The 18,463-nt window shown below is 35.7% G+C and overlaps 2 protein-coding genes across 2 annotated transcripts; both read left to right on the top strand.

Annotated features, from left to right (window-relative positions):
* The first annotated feature begins 426 nt into the window (after nt 1–426).
* Nucleotides 427–7,856, top strand: LOC110380984 (antichymotrypsin-2). Its single transcript, XM_064034302.1, has 10 exons — nt 427–478; nt 1,231–1,418; nt 1,986–2,129; nt 2,502–2,705; nt 3,034–3,132; nt 3,647–3,778; nt 4,123–4,335; nt 4,803–4,944; nt 5,515–5,635; nt 7,741–7,856. Coding segments are annotated over exons 1-10 (1,296 nt in total). The 3' UTR covers nt 7,742–7,856.
* Nucleotides 7,857–8,502: 646 nt separating this feature from the next.
* Nucleotides 8,503–18,146, top strand: LOC110380983 (netrin receptor UNC5B). Its single transcript, XM_064034443.1, has 13 exons — nt 8,503–8,874; nt 9,151–9,536; nt 10,224–10,434; nt 10,851–11,050; nt 11,423–11,501; nt 12,549–12,731; nt 13,046–13,090; nt 13,192–13,350; nt 13,838–13,969; nt 14,050–14,218; nt 14,566–14,681; nt 15,014–15,268; nt 16,468–18,146. Exons 1-13 carry the CDS (start codon nt 8,793–8,795, stop codon nt 17,619–17,621), a joined length of 3,171 nt encoding a protein of 1,056 aa, XP_063890513.1. The 5' UTR covers nt 8,503–8,792; the 3' UTR covers nt 17,622–18,146.
* Nucleotides 18,147–18,463: the final 317 nt, after the last annotated feature.

The raw sequence follows: 18,463 nt of genomic DNA, 5'->3' as shown, positions 1-18,463 counted from the left end.
ACTGGTGGAGCAAAGCTAGCATGCGATACATATAGAGATTGTATCGAACATTCTCTGGTATAGAAGCCTCGATAATACTCGTCAATGGTGGCTGAGTCAAACGATTACAGTCGTAGCCGGTTCCTTGAGCCATTTCGATGATTTTTTTAACCACGATTTTAAATTAATATGAAACCAGCAAACTCAAACCTCGCGCACGGTACGGTACGGAACTGTCAGTCAACTGTCAACTGAAAATCAATAATATTGCACCAAAGTTGCCATAGCGCAAAAAGTTCCAGTATCGTCTAGAAACGAATAGGTATTCAATACATTTTGCTTCGTAAAAAAAAATATCGAGAGAGACGAGACAATACTAATGGGCATTTGATTCTCTGATGATTTACTCGAGTATTTGGACACGTCGTGGATTAATAGTAAGGAGCCATGACGACTTCTTCGACGGTGCAGATTCCCAGTGGACAACTTGCCATGTTATGTTGGTTTTTGTGGTGTTTGACTGCTTGTATCGAGCTTGTGGTGAAGGGGGGCTGTCTTTTGTTTTTGACTTTCTTAAAGTGCTGATTTATCAGCATAATTTGAATAAGTTTGAGTTTATAGAATTCGGGAGGTAAATGAACTTGGCACCGGCACCACTGACGGATCTAGGTTCCGTAGTGGTGCAAAGCATTGTGGGATATTGTTGTCATGCCCACAGACCTAATTTACATGTGACGTCACACTTATTTCTTCTTTTATATATGTAATACATACTTCCCTATGTATTTCCTTATTTATTCTCGCTGTAAACTTCCTTATGTAAGTACTACTCTCTAATCTCAGACAGCGAATTTGTGACACTCGCCCGTACAGAAAAGTTGGTAAGGAGAAGTAGTTACCTACGTACTGGTATGTTAATTCTGAAAAGTACCTGCTATATCTAGTAAAACAATCACTATGATTAGTCCCGGTGGTTCTTGAATCAGTATGAAACGAATCTCTTAATTGAAATAACGAAACGATGTGCCCTTATCAGTTAACGTATTTCTTTTGGTGAGGAGTTTTTATATCTGATGGAGTGATGATTTAATTTTATTATAATGAGATTGGCCTTAATTTGTAAGTAATTATTTATTATGACTTAATCATAAATCTTAACTAGATACATCCTTTAATTTGCCAGTTAAAAAATATCTTTGATGGATATGTTTCGTTTTTTTTTTATTTTCGTTTGTAATTATTTTTTTACAGTCGTTTACATAAGCTTTTTAGTGTCAGCAAAGAAACATAAACAGAGGGGATCTATAGGAAGTTCTGAGTATAGGGAGTATGATGAAGCGAAGAAACATCTATCAACTAGTGAAGAAGAACCGCCGCCGCCGTTAGGGCATGATTCCTTCTTCGAAATGAGAGGGAGTTTGAGGAGGGAGTTTGCTCTGGTATGACTTCGGTAGATTTCTAATTCATAAGGGTATTATGTAATAAAATTTGCAGGGATGGTTGTTATTCTTGCAAGAATACTGGATGGGTACTGTGTACAGAGTACCACACCACTACCAGTAGTAGAAGCAAAGTTATTTAGCATATACATCGGGCTAGGAGTCGGGGTCTAGTAGATGATGTGTGTGATGTGTTTATTTCGCCACCTAAGAATAGTTATTTTTAATAGCAGCCCCGGCAGCCCTTGACCCTGGTGGGCCCCGCTGGGATTGCTGACATCTCTTTGAGGAGCGCATGGAACAACGCGCTCCACCGACACGGGTCTGTTGTCTATCTAGATATGAGCGATGAGCCACCCGAACTCACCATCCACGGACCCACACCTACCTGGTCCAGCGCTGCAGCCGAGATGAGAGGTGTGAACTCTCTGTCGTTTCGCTGCCTCCTTCACGAGCATGACTGCTTCGCAGAAGGTGGACCGCCCCGGACCATGGCCTGAACCAGGCCCAATTTTGTATAATAAAATTTTGTTAAAATTAAATTGAACTATTGGTTTCAATTTCTAGCAAGCAGCGTTGGATAACCACGGGAGGAATATGATATGTTCTCCAATATCTGCGATGATGCCTCTCGGCAAATTAGTATTAGGAGCGAAGAAGACAACAGAAAAAGAACTATTGTCGGCTTTGGGTCTTACTGAACGTAAGCAGGTGATTATCCTCATTCTTACACATACTAAAACTACGTTTTCTCTGGAGAAAATTGGGATTTTTAATGCTATTCATATTCATATATGTAGAGGAGTGATTCAAGAGAAGTTTAGACAAATGGATGAATTCGGATCGGTTCCTTTTAATAAGAAGTATGGAACTTCTTGGTATTAATAGTCTGTTCGCAATAGCTAACGAGACAGCGGTTTCGTTTTAGATAAGATCCCTTTCAATTTGTGGTTCTTTATCAAGGTTGAACAGCTGTCTCAGGGCAGTTGAGCGGTTCTGCCACGAACCACGAACCACACGTAGCATACCTATTCCATAGCAACAAAGTCACACATTTCTTCATTATAACGTTCTTTCGAACAGATATCAACAGCATTCCGTCTTCTAATAACCAACATGGAGTATCTGCCAGGAGTGACGCTAGACGTAGCGAGCAGAATATACGTTTCATCAAAAGCCGACATCAATAAGAAATTCATGAAAAGAACGAAGAAGATCTTCAAGTCTTCTTGCAGAAAGATAGATCGATCAAATCCGTCGCGTACTGCGAGAGATATAAACAAGTGGGTAAGGATTAAAGAAAATTAGCGTTTCGTTGGTTGATGATTTCAGATAGAGAGCATTTTTTTCGCTCTTGGAGTAGCTCAATCTTTATTATTCGGCAATGAATTAACTGACTCAACCCCAAGTGCATTGACAACAAGAACATCAGATTTTTCTTTTATAAATAAAAACGACGGTTTAAAAGAACAATTGTTTACTATGTCAATTCACTTTTAAAGTAAATAGTTTATTTCAGTAGATTCCATTACCCTAACCACCCCTGTTTTCTTCATTCTCTGTATTGTTGAAAAAAGTATTCATTAAGTAGTTGATCACGATGTTTTTAAATCAGGTGGCCGAAAAGACTAAAAATAAAATAACGGAACTGCTCAGTGATAATGATATAACAGAAGACACATCAATGGTTTTGGTCAACGCTGTTTATTTTGCAGTAAGTATCTACCTATGTATATTATTCTTGGAATTCGTATGTTAAGGATCTACATTGACATTTTCTTTTGATAAAGAAAGGAGTTACAAAAGAATAAAAAACTGAAAATCATTTATTGGAACTCGCCTACAAAACAGCACTTTTTGAACGTCAGGGTGTACAAAAGTCCAGCGGGGCCCAGTAGGGCCAAGGCCTGCCGGGGCTGCGGGTTGTTCGAAAGAGTTACCGCGGCCCTGGTACATAAAAGGCTTACGACGGAACACGACGGTTTTTGGTCAGTAAGAGTCTGACAATCCCTCACCACTGCTAACCCACAGCAGGAGGGCTCATTTGATGATTTTTGACGTCGTTAAAAAAAAAAGGGTGTACAAAAGTCAGCTCCCAAAACGCCCACTCTTCACCACTTCCTATGCGTTTTTGCTGAGAACAAGAAGTGCTGCAATAAACTTAACAACAATACATAGGTATGTCTTCTGTTTGTCCGTTAAGGTTTTACTAAAGTATAATGTTTTAGGGTGCTTGGAGTAATCCATTTGATAACACTTTTACGGGCGATTTCCATACTCCCACTGGGGTGCGTCGAATGCCAAAGATGTCGCGTGAAGGATCGTACAACTATTATAAATCTGACACTTTGAATGCCCAGGTAATATTGTTAAAATACTAATTTTATATCTAAAAGTACTCTGTACTAATATTTAGAGGACACAATTTTTTGTTTGTTTGTTTGTACTCTAAAGGATCCGAATCCACAGAACCGATTTAAACATTCTTTCACTGTTAGAAGAGCTACTCTATTCTCGAGTAATGTTTTATCCGGGCGGGTACGGTCAGCAAAACGGCTAGTATTTTTTAAATAAGTACATGATGAGTAAGTAAATAAGTTTCCCACCTTCAGTATCTTTATAACATATTTTTCTTTTTGTGACCTCTAATTGGCCCCATAAGACGACATGCAAAACTGCTTTTCTATTTTGTCTTATTTTTCAGGTCATAGAAATTCCTTATAAAGGCGATTATTGCTCCATGGTCATAGTTCTTCCGTACAGCAACGATGGTCTGCCAGTACTCTTACGAGCCTTGAAACTGGCTCCTGAGCTACTGAACGAGGCATTGGATCGAATGAAATCAACTGAAGTGTTGCTAACGATGCCAAAATTCAAAATAGAGTCTGAATTCGATTTACGTGACTTATACAGAAAGGTAAGCCAGATAAGAATTATCAAGAAAATAAATATTTTACCTAAAACCCTGGTGGTAATACCCATTTTCACAACGACTCTGTTTTTCGAGAGGAAGGGCAGTACTAAGTACATGCTAATTACGCAATGCTAACACTTTCTCGAGGCACATAAAATCAATTTATTAATATCTTTTCATCCTTAAAGTAGATCACAATGAATTACTTGAAGGTAGCATGCTTTTCTTCACACTGGATTAAACAAAAGATTTTCAAAACACGAGGTTAGCAATTGGTAGCAACTAAAGGCAACCGGTAGCAAATTTCTAGATATGTATCATGTATTTCGGAGGATAAGGGGGGTGGCAAGCATTCTGATGCTTATTTAACTTCCACCGCTATTTGTGTTCTCCATTCTGCGTATCTTTCTGTGGCACACAGCACTTAAACGTAAGAATCATATTCGATGTGGTTTTTATCTAACTTTCAGATTGGTCTGCGATCTATGACCGATAGAAGTAAATCCGATTTGACTGGCATTGTTGATGATGAAACAATCTATGTGTCTAAAGCAATACATAAAGCTGTGATTGAAGTTAATGAGAGAGGAACAGAAGCCGCTGCGGCCACTGGTAAGTCAGGCTTTCTATTTAAGTATCAGTCTCGACACTGCTTCAGACTTTGAATCGGCCGATAGCTTGTTCTGGCTCTTAAATTAGTTTGGAGTCAATCGTAGTTTGCACAGAAATCCGTCCAGTGTTTAACCGACTAAAAAGTTTAATTAGATACACCATTACCGTCGACAGTTTAGTCTGTAGTGTGCGGATTAAAGCTGGTAAGTACCTAAATGATTTATGAAGTATGGTGATATCATATGAAATGTGGACACAAAATCAGAAGATAAAGTAGGGTATTCGAAGCAAGTAAGCTGACGTCAAAATATGGATAGGATAAAATTGTTTGACGATTTAGTAACCATCATTATTGATATTACAGTACGCAATAGATACAGTCGAAATAACAGATAAATAGCTGATGTTTGTTAAGAAATTAGTTATGCAAATCACTTATAAGTTAAAAAAAATTTTAACTTTTCAATCATGATTTGCATAAGGCTCTCTGTTCATTGAATATTCTTACCTAAGGTTGTGGCTTTGTTTGAAACGTAATCTTTTGTACCGGTGGGTTGTTTGTCCTTGCAGAAGTAGAAGTAGTGTTTACGAGTGCTATTCTGAACCTGCCTATATTCGATGCTAATCGACCGTTCTTGTTCTACATAACCTTCGTACAAGAGCAATTGTTTGCTGGCGTCTTTTCGGGATAGTAAGTGAAAGAAACGATACCTATACCTACTTATTTTTGATACTTTATTGATACTTTACCCCCACTCACGCTTTATTATGAGGAAGAAAATTATAGGTAGTCACAATTTTCTTATTACGGAAGAAAACGTTTTCTTCCCTGTTCTCCTTGTTTCTTGTCACGCCGAAACAGCTGAACAGATTTTGATGAAACTGCAATAATAGGTATATTTATACTCATGCTTGTTTTTATCGGGTGCGAGAAGTAGTTCCTTCAGGAAGGGGTTTCAGCCGTCGGAATCCAGTAACAATATATGCAAAATGATGAAATTAATAAAGTCAGGAATGATAGTAACTTGATCAAAAGAAAAAAGATCAAAAGATCAAATTCCGCTCCGAAAAACCGCCAGTGTGAAAACGCTGTAAACCATTGAAACAAAACTCGATTTAAATTATTTCAGGAATAAGATATTGTCAGTAAAAAGGTTAGGTTTTTTGATTCCAGTAGGTATCCAAAACTCGATATCAAGTAATTGGAGTGCATACATTTAGGTATGTAGGTAGGTATATAAAATATGTAAGTATTGCTGTAGCGACATCATCCTCATCCTCATCATCCTCCGAGCCTTTTCCCAATCATGTTGGGGTCGGCTTCCAGTCTAACCGGATTCAGCTGAGTACCAGTGCTTTACAAGAAGCGACATATTTATACTAAATTCGTAATGTATAAATGTAATTAAATGTTAAAATACTTATGTACATCTCTTGTATGAGTGTGTGGATTCGATTCCAAGTCAGGAAAATACCAATGCAACTTTTCTAAGTTTGTATGTAAGTACTTTCTAAGTATATCTAAGACACTATGGCTGATAAGAAGATAAAAGAAAACTGGAATACCCTATATAGTCCGAAATCACCAACCCGCATTGAGCAAGCGTGGTGATTAATGCTCAATCCTTCTCCGTATGAGAGGAGGCGTGTGCCCAGCAGTGGGACAATAAAAAGGCTGTAACTATACTATAACTATTGTCCATTTATAGAGGACAGTTTTTTATTGAGGTGCGTTAAATTGTTCCCATGGTACGCGTACGTAAATAAAATAGCTGCAAAAGTATAATAAAAGGATTTTTTTTTGTTTCTTTGTACATAAAAGGATCCGAAACTATAGAATAAATTTGAAAAAAATTCAATATGTTGTTCTGTTATGGTAAAAATTCGCGGGTGAAACCGCGAAAAAACAGCTAGTTTCTGCATATAGCGTCAGAAAATAAAATCAGTATGTACAGTAAACTGCACATAAGTGGTAACTGTCATGCACCTTAACTCAATAGTAATAAGTACGATTTTCCTATAAAACTGTTACCACTGACCTGAAGTTGACTGTACCTATTTATGTTTGCAGCAGTGCAAGTACAGAAAATGAATCTAAATATGCAGATTTTTAATGCTAATCGTCCGTTCATATTCTACATAACTATGGTGCAGGAACAGTTATTTGCCGGAGTTTTTTCGGGATAGTAAGTGCGTTTGAAATATATATAAATATACGTACAGTCAACTTCAGGTCAGTGGTAACAGTTTTATAGGAAACTCGTACTTATTACTATTGAGTTAAGGTGCATGACAGTTACCACTGATGTGCGGTCTACCGTACCTATATGAAAAAAAACTACATATTAATGGTTTCAACGGTAGATTTTTCTAAACGTGTTCGGTTATTAATTTAAAAATATATATATATATATATAATATATTTTTTTTCCTAATAGGGTGTTTTAATTTTCACCCTGATACAAAAAGCTTTTTATAATAGCTATTTAAATATATCACTACTTAAATAGTAAAATTTTAATAAATAAAAATACATGCCTGAATAGATTAATAAACAATTATAAGAAAACCACTTGTTAACCCGCGGTTTCACCCACTGAGGGAACTTCTTCCCGTACCCGGAAAAAATATGCCCTATATTGAGAAAGAGTGACATGTAGAGTGAAAGAATCTTTGAAATTGGTTCAGTAGTTTCGGAGCCTTTACAAATGAAGGAAAAAAATCCTCTTTATTATACGTGTTAGTGTAGATACATTGTTTTATGTACGTACCTAAATGACGTATCTATGCTTGCAGGGGCGGTATTGAAACCCGTTAAAGGAATATTGAATAAAGTTATTTTTGACGCTAGTCGGCCTTTTCTGTTCTACATATCATTTGTTCAAGAGCAATTATTTGCTGGAACATTTTCCGGATAGTAAGTAAATTTGAAATAAATAAACTTTAAAACTGTGTAAATACTTATTTTTAATACCTTCTGCTCCTATCGACCTTAAGTGTTATTTATAATCCCACTTTTACATAGGTATTTACTATGAGGACGAAAGTGAAAGAAACTAAAGCATAATTAATGCATTCTAATAGATACATAAAATTACAGTACCTATGAAGTAGTTACAGGATGCAGAAACTTAAATATTAAGGCTGAAGAAATCTTATTAAGCTATTTCTTGGCTCTGAAATAATTAGTTTGGTACTTGCAGGAGTACATATCATATTATGGTATTGCCACCGCAATCTACATCAAATAAATTCAATGACAATAGAGCATTTTTAGGCATCCATATTGGAGTATAAAACGAAACGCATTCTGCAATAAATTCTACTATTCTTCCAAAATTAGTTTGAGTTTAATGTACGAACCCAAGTAGAGTAGCAGTAGCTCAATCGCACCACATATTTCAAAAAAATGTCAAAAAATGTCAGAAAATCATTACGCAAATTAAAAAAAAATAGAAGTTTTACCACTAAAAACATCGTAAGTTCTATGAAAACTTTTAAAAGTTCTACACATGCGCAGTAAAATTATTAAGGGTACGAACCGTTTCCATTCAACCCCTAAATAGCAGTTGTATGCCATTTCTCGTCACGCTAACACCTACGCAAGCGTTCGGCCAAAATCGTAAACTTTTACGATTTTAATGAATCAGTTCGTTAAAAAATATTGTGAAGTGATTTATTACAAATCAAAGAAACTCCCGTGATAAACAGTGACATGGATTGTGTTTTGAAAATATTTTGAAAAAAGTGCAATATAATTATTATGTAAAACTTATAAAGCATGGAACACGATGTTCGCGATACTTCGGTTGTTTTTTTAAATAATTGGAAAGTTAATAAGTTTATAAATGGAAGTGAATTTTTGGATTTGCCTGATTATAATACAATTGCAATTGGCTTTTTATGTGGGAGGACAAAACACGGTCAAAAGTAAGTAGTATCCTAAATAATTTTGATTCTAGCTCACATTTGGATGTAATATTTGTTTTTAATTGACTTTAAGAATAAAATACCACAATAACAATAGTTTAGATTAATATTAATGTGTGTAATTCAGTGATTCAGCGATGTTGTCAATGCATAAATTCTGACTTCGTAAGAAGCTTTTATATACTTTAGCCTAATATTTTTTTGAAACAATTTTAAAGTCACTTAAAAGCGAAACAATAATACATCAACAATATTACCGCAAACTTTCCATTATAGATTCTCACCGTCGAACAGATGATATAAAAACGGAACTCAAAAACGACAAACCTCTAGACTTTTTAGTCAGCCACCAAACAAAAGACGAACGAGATTATTTTTTACCTCCCGTGTTTAACAACCACGAGGATATTGAGGAAGATGAGGAAGAGGACGAAAGTACTTATTTAGACTATGATTATGATGGTAAAGAAGCAAATTATAAAGATTCCCCAGACACAGCGACAGTGCGAAGCGATGTTCATGATGTATCTTCTGTAGATGATAAGATACCTTTGCACACAGTCAAAGACAATTTGCCAATTTTTCTTTTGGAACCTGAAAACACTTATGTTGTTAAAAATAAGCCGGCTACTCTGAAATGTCGGGCTGCTAATGCTTTAAAAGTAAGTCATCAAATTCTAGTATAGTTTTTACTATTTATAAAAGCTACTAGGTATGTAGTTCGAAGACTAACTTTCAATGTGTTAATTATGAATATTCTATTTTATGCGATAGAAAGGGTTGTGTTGTGTTTTCCAATTTGCATCTTAATAACTTTGTCATGAATTTGAACATCTGAAAATCGTTAAATTTTGACACGGTTTAAGTTCATAGTAAAATACATTTACTGCTATATTTTGACTGTTTAAAAAAAAATGAAAGTATAGCACAAGCATTCAATGAAGACAACACGTCTTATACCTATACTCCATTCAAAATAACATTAGAAATTTAAGTAAACCTTTTTTACTGTTTGTTCAACCGATTTTGACTTCTATTGCATTGGTATTATGATTAATGGCGGCTGCAATAAATACTTGGTATTGTAACCACTATTTTGCTTTCAATTCCGTTCTTTTGTCTACGGAATAGAAGTCATAATCGGTTGAACAAACAGTAAAAAAGGTGTCCTTAAATTTCTAATGTTATTTTGAATGGAGTATAGTTAAAAAAGCATGAAACCTAATCAAGGCAGTCAATCATTAATCAATTCAGAATATGAAAGTCTGAATTGACTTTCCGTTCCACGTTTAAACATCAAATTAAACTTCCCAAACAAAAATTAACACCATTTTCTCCAAAACCCAAAGGTATTTTTCAAATGTAATGGAGTACAAACGCAAGCGCTTAATTTCGAATTTGTGGACCCTCAAACTGGCGTGAGAATCATTGAGGGCGAGTGTAAAGTCACGAGGGAAAATGTCGAAGAGTACTTCGGAAGTGACAAGTACCAATGCTCATGTTTTGCTTGGACCAGCCTCGGACATATACGCAGCCAGCCTGCTACTATCGAGTTGGCTTGTAAGTTAAAAATATTTACATTTAATTGCATGAAAAGATAAATGTTAATTTTGGACATAAATATGATCTTTAAATGGTTGTGCATAAAAATGCAGTGGACGGAAAAAGTACTTGATACAAACCTATTGTCTTCAACGTCAGTCATTGACGGTACACTGTTCTAATGACCAATGATTAGTTAAAAAGATCCCATAATATGTATGACAGAATCAAGATACTTAAGGGCTTCAATATGACTTGTATATATTATATTTACCATGCATCCTCTCTTATAAATCAAAGATGCCCGAAAATCTTCATCACATTAAAATTCGTGGTTGAACACAACATGCACCATTCGGATACTAATCATCTTTAAGAGATAACAATTTAAAACATCCTTTACCATAACCTAACCAATTAAAACCTACTTCTAGACATAAAGAAACAGTTCTCCGTGGCTCCCCAATCTCAGTTAGTCAAGCAATACACATCAGTCACGTTCCGATGCGAGCCGCCCCCGGCCGCCCCTTTCGTACAAATATACTGGTTGAAGAATGGAGCTCCAATCGTCGTTGATGATAACGTACAGGTGTCTAAGGAAGGAGATCTGCTTATTAAGCAGGCTACGCTACTTGTAAGTTCGAAGACAAACATATTTTTTAAATACACTAAAAAGATTTTTCAAATATACCTATTCAAAGAAATTATTCCGGGTCAGTTCAAGATTAAAATAAGAAAAGAGTACGTTCGAAATTTTTGGCTACGTTAAAATTGTAATCATGAATAAATATCATGCAAATGTCTCGTAATAATTGCTTGAGTAATTTTGGTCCAATAACAGTTAATGAATTTAGTAAAACTAAGTTTTCACTATGATGCATGCATGTTTAACACAAAACAAGCAACTAGTTCAATTCTTTTTATTTCCTACTACGAGTAACTAAATAAAGAAACGAATTCTACGGACGCAGTCACGGACAGATTTCAATTGTGAAACAATTTTCAGGACATGGCGAACTACACATGTGTCGCTGAAAATTTAGCCGGGAAAAGGATATCCGAACCAGCCCTGCTGACAGTTTTCGGTACGTTAAAATTCCAACTCCCAGTCGCTTTTCAAATAAACTTGAAGCAATTTTGTTTTCTCGTCTCTCCCTCGTTTCTGCTGAAATTATTGTTACAAGACACCGTTTGCGTGAATGACATTTAAATTGTGAGTTTGCTTTGTGTGTGAGTGTGGTTAGCAATATACGTGTGTGTATAACAAGCAATTACCAGTCACTGGAGTAATAATATTTTTCATCCCACCATCTCGGAAAGAGTAGTTTTACCCTTTGATATCTGAGCGCAAAAGTCGTTTTTATCCTCTAGAGCGGCAAAGTGATTTGAATTTAGAACATCGTGTGCAATACTCCATTTGTGACAATCTTGATAAGACTTTTCAAACAAATACATATTAAACAAATAAAATACCTACTGCTTAAAATAATTAAGTATTTTTTATTATTGTTTTTATACAGATTTTTAACGTCGTTTCATTTTTTAAGTGAGTTTTCAAATATATGAACTTTAATAGGTACATCTTTTTAATTCGATACTCGTATGTGCGCGCCATTTTGTTTTTTTGCATTTAGTAATTTCCTCGATGAGGTGGGATGAAAAGTTACGTGTTGCACTCGAGTGCAAAGATTTTTCACCTTGTGCTCTTTTGATTCCCTCGCTATCGCTCAGGATTCTAATTATTGAAACACTCGCTACGCTCGTGTTTCAATTTTAGAATCCTTCGCTTGCTCGGTCATCAAAATTGAGCCCGCGGTTAAAAAGCAACTTTGCACTCTTGTATAACAAATAACTATTAATTAGGTACCATGTGATTCATCCTCCAAATAGTTCGTTATTATTTAACTACAATTCCTTTTCATTGCAAATCTGTGGCTTTTGAATGACAGTCGAATAAAAGCTCGCTTAAGCATGGTAATGATCGCTCTTACCTCATAAGTATATACAGCTTTTTAAAATAACTTTGCTTCTCCGGAGTTAGCAATTTAACGCCTTTTGCAGCCATTTATAGTTAAATAGGGTTGATAGCACATTATGTGTTCATGATGACGATATTGAAGTTCTTTCAACAGTCAACGGTGGTTGGAGCGCCTGGTCTGCTTGGACCGAGTGCTTCTGCGAAGATCAAGCGAGGCAAGGCCATACGGGAAGGAAGAGGGAACGGACTTGCACGGCACCGAGACCTCTGAATGGCGGACAACCCTGTATGGGGCCTAACTTGCAGAAGACGCAGGATTGTGTGGATTGTGATATAGGTATGTAAACCATAGGCTAATAAAACATTAAGACTCAGTTGCAACATTTAAAACTGTAACCAAATTATAACCAGCCGTATACTTGCCGGCATTTGGTTAAATCGGCAATGTGACAACTGTAATATAAATATAAAATAATATTGTGGTATAAGACTATCATTATGGTTATGTAAAAGCTGGTATAAATGAATAACATTCAGCTGAAATATTCTGATGTATTACATATTTGCAATTGTTTAATCATATAATTTTGTTACATCACGTGTTTGTATGTTTGTATATTATCTATAAGATTTGGTATGTTTCTCCAACAGATGAACTAGACGAATTGGCGGATGAATCACCAGATATAATACTAGGTAACAATGGATTCATTTCATTATTCCTCAAAATCGAGGACCAGATTTTGCTTGCGCTATTGGTCCTTCGCTCCCAAATTTAAGCCTTCCATTTGTCCCAGGTCGCTGGTCCCAATGGTCAGAGTGGTCGAGATGTGACTTGGACTGCCTTCGAACTAGACGGAGGAGGTGTCTTACTTTAAATGCATGTCGTGGAATAGACTACCAAGTTGCACAATGTCCGCTTTGTGTGAGGACTTCTAAATCTGATATTAATGATGGTGAGCCAGTTTTTCCTGCTTTGCTTATTTATTTTTAAACGAAGGACGATAATAGGGTAGTGTCCAGGGTCGAAATAATGAAATAATATTTAGTCCGCTTTTTAGATAATCAAAAAATATTGGATAAGTATTTTTTCTTTTTTTAATTAAACATAAAATGACAAAGATAATACACTTCAAAAATTAGGAGTGGGGGCCTTTTACGTCACAGTGTCCTGAAAATTGTAGCAACTTGTGACGTCACACTCAACTTTAACACGCTATATCTTAACAAGTTCTGATCCAATTTAAAAAAGAAAAAATACGTATCGCTTAATTTTGGACAATCTACAAGACGGACTAATTATTATTTTTTAGGAAACTAGCCTATTGTGACTCTTATATTGTCCTTGTCATGTGGAATATTATTATGTGCGAAGATGTTATTGTATGAAATATAGTTCTAGAACTTCTTCGAAGATTGTGATAAAAATTTATTTGTCCGCAGGATCATCATACTGGCCTTTATTTATTGCGTTATCAATAGCCTTCCTAATATTCATGGTCGTCGTTATTTTGGGAATTAAATATATAAAACTTAGATTGAATGATACTTCGCCGTATGTCAAGCCACCTTCAGGTAATTTTAGTTTTTTTTTCATTTATTACTCATCATCTAAAAATTCGTGCTATATTATATCTTATTTTTGTGTTCTTAAGGTTCAAATTACTTTGGGAATGTAATAAAAAGGACTCTAACGAATCAGCCGGACCTGACCATACACGAGGAGTTCCAAACTATTGATTCTCGGAGGACACACAGACATATGAGCACGTCTACAAACACTCGACACGAACATTTGTATGAAGTACCGCAATTAGCTAACAGGTGATAATGTCAATGGCTTATTGTTTAGTAATACTGATCGATGGATCAGTTACCAAATTTTTGGTCTTTGGAGTTTACCTGGTCAGATTTACCTGGAAATTATGAAACATTACTTAACTTTTAACTCTTCCTCATAAAATTTTCTGTCACATAGATCGAATAAATTAGGAGGTTTCAGTATTGGGCCGGTAGCAATTATTGTTTGTGTAATTGTGTTCTGTATTGTAGCATCAAAATATTTTAAAGCCAAAATCCCAAATTTTATCATCAATTTTCCGGCCCTTGACGAAACGTAATGTATAAAAAATTGCTTTTCCACATTATGCAATATAATATTTATTTTGCAGCTACATCACGCCTATAGATCATGAGGTAAGGACCGAACGGAACGGCAGCGAAAGGATTTACGCTTGCAAGGACAGTGTCGAGTCAGCCCGATCTGACTCCAGTTGCTTTTTGAGCTGTGAGTTCTTCTATGCACTTTGTTGAGGCACCAGATTGAGGAATTTTAACGTTTTTATCTTTATTTATTTTTTAACTTTCTTTAATTGTGTTGGTTATTTTCAATAACCTAACCTGATTTGTTGAACCCTTGAGACAACTTCATTTCAGTTCATGTATTAACAAGTAAATAAATCTTGTCCACAATTTTACCACTTACATAAACATATTCATTATTTATTTAATTACTGTGAACCTCAATCAAATCCACAATCACAAGCCTCTAGCTTCTATCAGCTTTAAAAATCAAACTCCCATTATCAACATAATTCTAACCTTTACAAATCTTTGCAGCCGGTTCGTCGTATGGCAATGAAAGTGTAGAAATGTCACCATCACTCAAAAATAATGCATCGTTAGACTCAAAATACTTCACCAAGCACATAGACGTAGCTACTTCGAAGATAGTGACCGCTGACGGTGATTGGCTGAATCTTAATAAGTGTGGAGTGAGCTTGTTTGTACCCGATGGAGTAGTGGATAAAGGTGAAGAGTTGTTCTCCATTGAAGTTGCTGATGATGATTGGAGTAGACCTTTGCTGCAGGAAGGTAGGTGCTCCTAGCTGGATTAAGATTTTTTTTATTAATTTTTTTGAAAGTCACTAATTTGGTCTTTAGGTTTACATGAATGCTTGCTAGGTAATATTTGACACGCACCAAGCACTCTCGTTGTTGCTATATATTTTAGACTCGTCGTATTATAATCTATGATTAGAAATGCACTGTTTAAGGTCTGTCATTAGGTAGCATGGAAAATGCCGTATTGGTAATCAACGGATGCTCTCGTAATAAATCCTAAATAGCCTCTTTAACATCATCCACATAAACATACATAATTTACTTCCAAAGTAATCAGCACTGAACCTTGATACATAAGTGTAAGATTAGTTTGTTCCCCACGGACTTCTCAATAAGGGCATAAAGTTATTCTCGATCGAGGTCGCAGACGACTGGAATAGACCTCTGATGCAAGAAGGTAAATGCGATTTAGATTTAGGCCTAGTGACCTGGATTGGGAATCGAGATTGGATCGCCAGATTTGGATCTGGTTGGCTTAGTTTTGAAAGTAAATTTTAGAGACTTCTAGCTTATACTCATATTTAGGTTGTAAGTTTGAGCAACTATCACAGCTTGCGGGAAGCAGCGGCACACTTTACCTACAGATTATAGTAAAATATAGGCGTAATAACATACCTAGACGTAACAAATGACGACTGACTATATTCCAGTTTAAAAATAAAAAGAATATTAAATAAATAATATTATAAAACTTTTTAATAATAAACTAGCAGTCCAAACGGAAACAAAAGGACTTTTACTTCCTTCAGCAAAACAATAAACTGCAGACATTAAATCGCAAAGTTTGCCAACTCTTCAACACCTGCAACAAACAAAGTGAACGCAACAAACTTACAAACTTATTCTCAATATTAAACTTGGCTATTCAGAAATAGGATTACATTGAGCCGTGGTCTGACCTGAATCTCAAATGTCAGATAGTCCGACCTATAAGTTTCTTCGTGTAGACCAGGCCGTGTTATTTGGAGACGGGTCACGATTGATTGCCTTGAAATATGTACATAGTTGAATTAGTGACTTATAATATATTCTTGGGATTATCAATATCATGTTCAAGCTTGGACTTGTAATGGTGTAATGTTATTGGAGGATTTATGTCTGCATTTAATGGTGTCATAAAACACGAGACTAGTATAAGAACATGCATAACGCTAAGTTTTCTTTAACAGGTGAAACACAACTAAGCCCCGTGATACGGTGCGGTCCCAAAAACTTTCACTTCTGCAAGGGTGTGGTTTTATCCTTCCCGCATTGCGCCGCCTTAAAGAACACCAGCTGGCTCCTATCCATCCTCCAAAGGCCCGAAGAAATCAACTCGAGGGAGTGGCGAAAAGTTTTGACTTTGGGCCAGGAAACGCCCGGGACCCCACTGTTCGCGCAAGTCGACCCTTCCAAAGTTTACCTAGTGAGCGAATTTCTGAGCGACTTTGTTCTAGTCGGGAGAAGTTTCAGCGGTCTAGACGCCAAGTTGCTCAAACTAGCGCTGTTTATATCTAAAAGAATGGACGACAGTTACTATAGCTTGAAAGTCCATGTGTTTAACGACACACCTTACGCTTTCTACGAATGTTTCGAAAGTGAAAAGAGGGCCGGGTGCTCATTGCTTTGTGATCCAAAAACGATTTGTTTTCAAGAAAATTGTTCTGATTTATGTATTAATATTAGGGATGTAGGAGTTGGTTGGAAAATACAGTCAGGGGGGAAATACCAGGAGCTGCCGTATTCCCAAGTTTGGAACATGACTGTACGATCCATGCACTGTATATTTGTAGTGCAACAGACAGACTCAATAAATTGTTTAGAGCTTAATGTGTCTGCTTACCAGAAGCAGAAGCAATCGAATTCTGTCAATTTCAATTTTAAGACTAACGACTTGAATTTTAACATAAATTGTAAGAGATTCAGTTGTGCGAGCGTAGAGACTGTTAATATATTAGAGAACCCATTCAATTATTCGTCACTGACTAAGAAGGAGGGTAGGTATGACTTCGTGTATAAGAATCACAGCTTTAGGAGCTACTTTAGCGTTGACAATAATTACCGCACGAACGTGTTGACCAAGTCCGACCGGGTGATACTGTGCAAACTGCTGGACTCTCAGACGGCGAAAAGCAACGACTGGCGACTGTTGGCTGAGAAGCTAAAAGTTTGCTCTTACTATTATTATTTCTCCAATACTTGTTCTCCGACAGAAAATATATTGAATTTATGGTTGTGTAGGAATAACGACGTGAACATGTTGGTCAATTTGTCGAGGATATTCAGGGAAATGGGTAGGATTGATTGTGCAACAGTTGTTGAAAGGCGCTGTTTTCCCAACTGAAGGGAATAATATAAAGAAATGTGTAACAATTGTTGAGTTTGAATAGAGGAAAACATTTTTCTTTTAGTCTCTTTATTGAGTCAATCTTTTGAGAAAATATTTGAACTTGTTTCCACTTTGCCAATTATGTCATCGTTATTTCTTTGAAGGAATTTTCACTTCTTTTTGTTTGTTATAATTGTTATTTTTCTATTATTTTGATGTCCGTTCAAACTCAACGTTCGCTATTATGTTTATAACTGCTTAATTATTTCCACCATTAGTATTGTTTTAACAAGCCTTAGTTTTTCTTCTGTATAATTATAAGTCTTCTCATTCACTTTGATGTTTTCACTTGAAAGTGAGAATATAGTTATTTTAGACCAACACTTCTTTCAATTTTAATTAATAAGCAAACACTATAGTTCGTTCTAATCAGTATTGAGATTATCTTAGAAAAGGCTTAATATTTTACTAAAGAGTATGTTTAAAAAACATTATTAGTTGTATATATAAATAAATATTAATGAACCAAATAGATACTGTATTGTTTAGATAAGAAAATTAAGTAGTGATTTGAAATTTTGAAATTAAAGTAAACATTTGGAAATGTTTTGTTTTATTTATGTAATAACCCTTTACATCGAAATAATAGGTATTCATTTAAACTTTCAAGCCTACTGAATACTAGAAAAGTTTGTACAAAATCAATACCAAACATAAACAACAGTTTTGTTATATAGCCATTAACTTTTAATAACACTACATTATAAAGTTAGGAGACGAATTTAAAAAAGTATATCTAGAATAGTCTTAATTAATCATCTGCCTAGCCTTTTCCCAACTTCGGTTTCGGTCGGCTT

This window comes from Helicoverpa armigera, chromosome 4, assembly GCF_030705265.1.
Source record: "Helicoverpa armigera isolate CAAS_96S chromosome 4, ASM3070526v1, whole genome shotgun sequence".
Classification (NCBI taxonomy): Eukaryota; Metazoa; Arthropoda; class Insecta; order Lepidoptera; family Noctuidae; genus Helicoverpa; species Helicoverpa armigera.
The sequence above is the reverse complement of the archived record's forward strand: the minus strand, read 5'-3'. Positions and strand labels throughout refer to the sequence as shown.

Bases quoted from the DNA above. Each gene is read 5' to 3' on its own strand.
- LOC110380984 (XM_064034302.1), top strand. From the start codon at position 427: ATGACGACTTCTTCGACGGTGCAGATTCCCAGTGGACAACTTGCCATG. The intron at 3,779-4,122 runs GTAATATTGTTA...CTTATTTTTCAG, and splicing joins CTGACACTTTGAATGCCCAG to GTCATAGAAATTCCTTATAA. The intron at 4,945-5,514 runs GTAAGTCAGGCT...TTGTCCTTGCAG, and splicing joins AGAAGCCGCTGCGGCCACTG to AAGTAGAAGTAGTGTTTACG.
- LOC110380983 (XM_064034443.1), top strand. From the start codon at position 8,793: ATGGAAGTGAATTTTTGGATTTGCCTGATTATAATACAATTGCAATTG. The intron at 8,875-9,150 runs GTAAGTAGTATC...TTTCCATTATAG, and splicing joins AGGACAAAACACGGTCAAAA to ATTCTCACCGTCGAACAGAT. The intron at 14,219-14,565 runs GTGATAATGTCA...TTTATTTTGCAG, and splicing joins GTACCGCAATTAGCTAACAG to CTACATCACGCCTATAGATC.